The 7,629-nt window shown below is 34.9% G+C and overlaps 1 protein-coding gene across 1 annotated transcript; it reads left to right on the top strand.

Moving 5' to 3' along the window:
• The first annotated feature begins 414 nt into the window (after nt 1–414).
• Nucleotides 415–2,155, top strand: LOC120144265 (feruloyl CoA ortho-hydroxylase F6H1-3-like). Its single transcript, XM_039158369.1, has 2 exons — nt 415–979; nt 1,350–2,155. Exons 1-2 carry the CDS (start codon nt 483–485, stop codon nt 1,924–1,926), a joined length of 1,074 nt encoding a protein of 357 aa, XP_039014300.1. The 5' UTR covers nt 415–482; the 3' UTR covers nt 1,927–2,155.
• The last annotated feature ends 5,474 nt before the right edge of the window (nt 2,156–7,629 follow it).

Below are 7,629 nucleotides of genomic sequence, written 5' to 3'. Positions count from 1 at the left end.
ACAACAAAGAATGACCATTGGAAAGGCAAACATGTGGTGCACAGCATCTCCAAACAACTAAGGAAGCAAGACCCTACCACCAACTAGCATATGAAACAACTTCAAAACATAAACAGTGAAAAAAGAAAACCTCCAGAGATATGTAACCACCAGTAAAAAATAGAGATTGAATATGCATAACAACACATCCCTAGAAATTAATTAAGAAAGGATCAACAAAAGCACTACTACCTAACAATCCCAACAGCCACATTTGACTTACCAATTATTATATCTGAAGGTGTATCAAATCTATAACTCATCAATAGCCACATATGACTCATTTTAATGGTTTTAAATTCAAATTATTAAATTTGTGGTTATAAACTATTTTACGTATAAAAAGATAACATATTCAATTATTCATCTTTCAGACAGACTAATTCATTTCAACTGTCTCGTCTACTCTATTCAACCAGTGCGACTCTTACATCTCCAGCAATATGCCCCCAAGACACCTACATTCAGAGAAAATCTTCGATTTCGTCGTAAACAAAGGAAATGGGATCAAGGGTTTAGTCGATGCAGGCATTGAAACCGTTCCCGAGCTTTACATTCTTCCAACCGGCGAAAGATTGGAACCAAACAATATCTTACCTCACGAATCGATTCCAGTGATCGATGTTTCCAATTGGGACGACCCGAAGGTGACCGAATCGATCTGCGAAGCTGCGGGAAAATGGGGTTTCTTTCAGATAACTAACCATGGAGTTCCCTTGGAAGTTCTCGACGCCGTCAAGGAAGCCGCTCATAGGTTCTTCGGGTTACCGTACGAAGAGAGAAACAAGTACTGGGCCGGGAATTCGCCGACTGATACAGTGGCTTTGAAAACAAGCTTTGTTCCGCAAGCAGAGGATGTTCTTGAGTGGAGAGATTTCCTGAGCTTTCGTTGTGGTCCTCGGGATCTCGAATCATTTCCCTCATGGCCCCCTGTTTGCAGGTAATATATATGTTCGATCCTTCTGCTTTAATTGTGCATTAATATGGGTGTAAATGAGTGAGATTTGAATGAATAAGATTGAATTAGTGTTTGTTTATTTATTTGGGAAGGAATTTATGTTCGGTTATGTTTATTGTCAATTTCAAATCTTGTAATGTTTGTTTATTTTTAAAGATATTCGTGTAGTATTCCTTAACATGATCGTTTAACGTTCATGAACATTAACCTTAATTATAAATGAGTCAATTAATGAGTTTTCAGATAAACTTGTTTTCATCTAGTGTTAGGTTTCTAAGATGTTACTTTTCAGCAGCTTCTTAAGACATTTCCGCCATTGTCAATGCTTCAACTTTGGTGCGTTTATTTACAGGGAGGAAGTGATTAAATACATGCAGAGTGCAAAGCCAGTGATAAGGAAACTGCTGGATGTCCTATTGAAGGGACTGAATGTGAAAGAGATTGACAAAACTAGAGAACATGCGTTAATGTCTGCACCCGTAGTTTACTTCAACTACTATCCACGTTGTCCGAACCCGGATCTCAGCGCAGGAGTACTCCCTCACTCCGACATAACGACAATCAGTCTTCTTCTACAAGATGACAATGGCGGTTTATACGTTCGAGCAACCGACGATGACGATAACTGGATTCATGTTCCGCCAATCAATGGGGCTCTTGTAATCAACATAGGAGACGTGCTACAGATAATGAGTAATGACAGTTACAAAAGCATTGAACATCGGGTGGTCGCCAATGGAAGTAAGGACAGAGTTTCAGTGCCCATTTTTATGAATCCACGACCCGATGCAGTTTTCGGTCCTCTGTCGGAAGTGCTGGAGAGTGGTGAGCAACCATTGTATAAGGAAGTCTTCTTCTCTGATTACTTCAGACACCATTTAAGCAAGAAACATGAAGGAAAGAAAACGATGGACTTTGCCAGGATATGATTAACCCCTCTATGTTGCAATATCTTTGCTGGTGTTAAAATGATAATGGGAAAATAAACATGACAATCAAATCTATGGTGTATTTGCAGGGATATTATTTTCGTGAACATGTAAACTTTTATTGGTTAATGTGATTGATTTATGCTCAAATGTTGAGAAGTATAGAATCAATATTGTTGATAGTAACAATGGGGTTGTGGTGGTTTTTATGCTCAAATATATCAATGTGACGTACTCAAGAATAAGTAAACAGAAGCACCATTTATTTTATCATTGTGATATTGTTATAATGCAAGGTATGGTTATTGCATGGTTGCCTAATTGCATGACTGTTTGTCTGTTTATGTTTATTTACATAGTGTACCATTAAATTTTATCAAGTTTAATGTTTAGAATTATTTCTTCATGCACAAATAGTTAGACTTCGATAATTGGGTCAAGGTAGAAAAGTCATCAGAGGCAATAAAAATGGCTGAATCGGGTGTTATGAGGTGACCTTGGTAAATCACATAGCTGAGTTGTTTAAACAAAACTGGATTGTACAGTTTATTCATATTTCCAGACATGGGAATAAGGTTGCTGATTTGGCGAAGTTGACCGATCAGAATACTTTTGAGTGTGTGAAGTGGATAGACCCTCCGGTGATGGTGCTGCCGTTGCTTCATGAAGACAGAGTGCACAGTATGATGAGTTAATCGATTGACAAATATGGTCAAGAGGGTGAATTGACAATTAAAATTTTGGTGGAAGCTTTTGTAGAAAATTGAAATAAATTTGCACAGCGATTTAGAGTGGTTCGACTTTCACAACCAAAGTCTACGTCCACTACCTTAGCTATCCACACTAAGGATTTTCCACAAATTCACTAATTTGTCTTTCTTTTGAGGACAAAGAGTAACCTTACAAACTCTCAAGAATTATACCCAAATTCTTGAGAACACTCCCTCCCAAAGAGAACAATACAAATTTGCAAACTTACAAGGAAATCCTCACAAGGTAGATTGTTTGCACAATTCTAGAACAAAGAAAAGAACAGTCAAGAATGAATACAATTGAGCACAATAACTGTTCTTGAAAGCAAAATGAATATTGAATGAAAAATAGGTTTGAAATGCTCAAACTTGAGGTTTGATGCTTTCTCTTTGATTCTCTCTTGATTCTAGTTATTTGATGTTTCTTGTTATTGATCAATGGCTTATAAGCTTGCTTAAATACACCTTGAATCACTTCTGAACGTTGAGGATCATTAATGAAGTTTTTGGAGCCGTTTAAGTGTGAAAATAATTAATATTTCTGCTTGAAGTGTGGGGGGAATCGGTACCCCTAATGGGGAATCGGTTTCCTAAGTATAAAATTCAAATATTTCGACCGTTGAACAGTGGGGGGAACCGGTACCCCTGGGGGGAATCGGTTCCCTCCGAGCATACTGGAATTCTCGGAGCCAAACCATTCAGGGGGAATCGGTACCCCCTTGGGGGGGAATCGGTACCCCCTTGGGGGGAATCGGTTCCCTCTGAACAATCTGGAAATTTTTGGATTTGAAATGGTTTGAAATATTTTGTAAAATTGTTTTGAAATTATTTTAAGACTAAAACTTAATTTTACACTTGAGTAAGGATTAAAAATGACATTTGAAAGATTTGGAATAATATTTTGATATTCGAATAATTATATCGAATATACTTAGAAAATCTTTTTGGAAAATCTTAAAATTCATTTAACTTAATTTGTTATATCGAAATATCAAAATGTATTCAACAATCTCCCCCTTTTTGATATAACAAAACATTTTGGTAATTTTAAGATTTTGAAGTCAAGTTTTGAAATTACTCCCCCTTACTCTAACACTACTCCTCTTTAAAACGCTTTTAACATTTCTCCCCCTTTTTGTTAAATCAAAAAGACTTTTAAAAGATATTAAACAAGGTTTTGAAATCATTCAGCCAACTGATTATATATATATAGTTTAAGCTGCTAAGATCACAATCAAGAGAAATGTTAGCCATTAGTTTCACAATCAATATTCATAAACAATGTGACATGGTAAAATTGGTCATATATATTTAACATGATATAAATGATGCAATAATGAAGAAATTTAACTACACCAAATATATAAGTTCAAACATCCATAATCCATCAAATAAGTTCAAATATCCAACAACAAAAAGAAAACAATCCAAAAACATTCAAAATGTTTAAACAATAAGCTTTAAGTTCAAAGTACTAAAGCAAAACACAGAATCAAGCATCTGTAGGAGGATCGAGAGGAGGAAAACGAGCTCGCATAGCGGCCATCTCATGAGTGAGGTCATTAATACGAGCGTTGATTGCTTCATTGTTTGTACATATCTCCTAGAGAATTTCCAATTGTTGAGCTCCCATTGTGGATAAATGAGACTCTATAGAAGTAAAGCGTGAATCTATGGTAGCATATCGGAAATCGAATGTATCCATAAAAGATTGAAAATATGGAGGCATTTGATTCGTTTGTTGTGCTTGCTCCTCGGGCTGCTCAGGCTCATCTTCGGCTTCATCGATGTCTCGCATTAATTGTTCAAGCTCGGGATCGTCGTCAGCTTCTGGTGGAGCTCGTGAAAAACTAGCTCCCGGAGTATTTTCAGAAGATCGAACCCATTCACCGATTTCCTTATCCTTTATCCATCCCTCTCTCGTTAAGGAAAGAAGATTAATTTGTTTCTTTAGAGGAAAGACGGCATCTAGACCTACTTTAAGCCCGGTTTTAGAAAAAAGATTACTCAGAATGCAACCGTAAACTAGAGATGAACAGAGTTTCTTGTTAGGAACAACATTTACGGTTTCAACGATTTCAGCAAAAATAATCTGAGGTATGTTTATTTTAATACTCTTTTGGAAACAATGTAACCACCAAAGATCTAAAGCACGAAGAGTAGAGTAACGACCTCCGAATGGTCGAAACCACCAAGAAATCATTAGATGAAGAAAATGATCATGAAGGTCTAAGACACTCGCACTATCCTTTCTTTTATAACGAGAACCTAAAACATGTTTTTCATTTGATATACCATCATTATCTAATCCTAATGCTTTGGCTATGTAAGTTGAGTCAATATGTAAGAATTGTCCTAGGAGGTAGGAACGAACTCCTATGGTTTCAGTTTGAGCTCGGTTTTTGACACAAACGACATTAGAATAAAAGATGCGAACAAGTTGATGGTAAACTATAGGTTCAAGGTCACAAAGTTTATCAAATTTCCACTTTTGTAAAAAAGGAAGATATTTAAAATCGATATCTATCATAGTTTGACGAGAAGGGATACATTCTTCTCTAATTTTGTAAGAGTCAAAATATTGATAATACAAAAAATGATGATTTCTAGGACCAGGATGATTGAAGCACGAGTTTTGGATAGTCATATTAGGATCAATGGGATTAAGATTAGGAATTGGAATTTCAGGAATAGGATGAGGATTTGGAGGTGGGTTGGATTGACAGTTTGAGCGACTGGATGATGACCTAGCACGTTTAGGATTGGACATGGTTTAGGAAATCAAAATAGAATGGATAACCTGCAATTTAGAAAACACATGTATGCAATTCAATCAATCCCAAAACTCAATTGAGTCCATAATATTTCAAGGTTCTCTAAACCAATCCTAATGGGCAAAGTTTTTAAAAACTATTGAAAAATAAGGTTTTGAAAAATAATATATGTATAGTTTTCATAACAACAACACAATTCAATTAAAACATAATAATTTGAAAAACAATTTTTTTTATTTCGAAAATTTCAAAATTTTTGGAAAATTCTTGTGTTTTTTATTAAATTAGTTGTAATATCTAGTTTTAATCACTAAACAATCAATGCCCGATCACTATTTTTATCTAGAACTAATTAAAACTAGTCATATGTTCAAAATCAATGAAATAGAGAGTTTAGAAAAATTTACCTTGAAAGATGAGATTGAGTGGATTTTGATGTTGTTTGCATGATTTTAATGATGCTAGCAAGTTTAGAAGAAGATATTTGAAGAGAATTTCGATTAAAAATGTTGTTTTGAGGTAAAGTGAAGATATGGAGAGAGTAGAAGAGGAGAACGGTGGCAATGAGAGAAGAAGAGGGTTTGAGATTTTTAGGAGTTCTGCCCGTGTTAAAATCCAGAACCCCAGGGGTTATCGAAATGCTAAAATCCGATTTTAAACACACAACGTGCTAAATTAACTTTCTCTAATGGTATTGACAACACATATATTGAAAATTAATCATGTTCAAACAATCAAATTGATCTTTAAACTATATTTGAACATAAAGTTAATTTTCATCAAGAATCATAAACTCCCCCTAACTAATAGCAATGAATGCAATAAAAAATTACTATTCTAAGCGTTTTTCATTTAGTCTTAAAAGTGCTAAAATTATTTTAAACACTAAGTGAAGATAGGTTGGTCAAACCTAATTCTCTCCTAAGTGTCCAAAATCTTTCCTTGTCTAAAGGTTTTGTATAGATATCCGCTAATTGGTGCAAAGTATCAACAAATTCTAGAACTACATCTTCCTTAGCGACATGGTCTCTAATGAAGTGATGTGTTATTTCAATGTGCTTAGTTCTAGAGTGTTGGATGGGATTTTTAGTGAGACAAATAGCACTAGTATTGTCACACTTGATAGGAATGGTACCTACTTCAATTCCATAATCAAAAAGTTGTTGTTTCATCCATAAAACTTGTACACAACAACTACCAGCTAAAATGTATTCGACTTCAGTGGTAGATAATGCAACACAATTTTGTTTCTTTGAAAGTCAAGAAATCAACATATTTCCAAGGAATTGGCAAGTACTGGAGGTGCTTTTCCTATCTAATTTTCATCCTCCATAATCCGCATCAGAAAAGGCATGCAAGCTAAAGCTAGAGTCTCTAGGATTCCAAAGTCCTAAACTATGAGTGTCCTTAAGGTATCTAAAGATTCTCTTAACATCTAGTAAATGTGATTCCTTAGGGCATGATTGAAATCTAGCACATAAGCAAACACTAAACATAATGTCTGGTCTACTTACAGTTAGATAAAGTAGAGATCCAATCATTGACCTATATAATTTAACATCTATACATTTACCTCCTTCATCCAAGTCAAGCTTTGTAGAAGAGCTCATTGGAGTGTCATGAGGTTTCCCATTTTCCAGTCCAAACTTCTTGAGCATATCTTTGACGTACTTAGCTTGATTGATGAAGATGCCATCTTTTATTTGCTTGATTTGGAATCCCAAGAAAAATGAGAGCTCCCTCATCATGCTCATTTCGAATTCGCTTTGCATTAGCTTAGAAAATTCTTGGCAAAGAACATCATTAGTAGAACCAAATATTATATCATCAACATAAATTTGAACTACTAATAAATCTTTACCTTTATGCTTTAAAAACAATGTAGTGTCAACCTTCCCTTTTGAAAAACCTTTTTCAATTAAAAAATTTGACAGTCTTTCATACCAAGCTCTAGGAGCTTGTTTTAAACCATAAAGTGCTTTTGTCAATTTAAGAACATGATCTGGAAATTTTGAATCTTCAAAACCTGGAGGTTGTTCCACATACACTTCTTCTTTTATAAAACCATTTAAAAATGCATTTTTAACGTCCATTTGATATAGTTTAAATTCATGAAAATATGCAAATGCTAATAACATTCTAATTGCTTCCATCCTAGCTACGGGAGCGTATGTTTC

The sequence above is a fragment of the Hibiscus syriacus genome, unplaced genomic scaffold (assembly GCF_006381635.1).
Source record: "Hibiscus syriacus cultivar Baekdansim isolate YM2019G1 unplaced genomic scaffold, ASM638163v2 tig00110885_pilon, whole genome shotgun sequence".
Taxonomy (NCBI): Eukaryota; Viridiplantae; Streptophyta; class Magnoliopsida; order Malvales; family Malvaceae; genus Hibiscus; species Hibiscus syriacus.
Note: the sequence above shows the minus strand (reverse complement) of the source record. Positions and strands in the feature narration are given on the sequence as shown.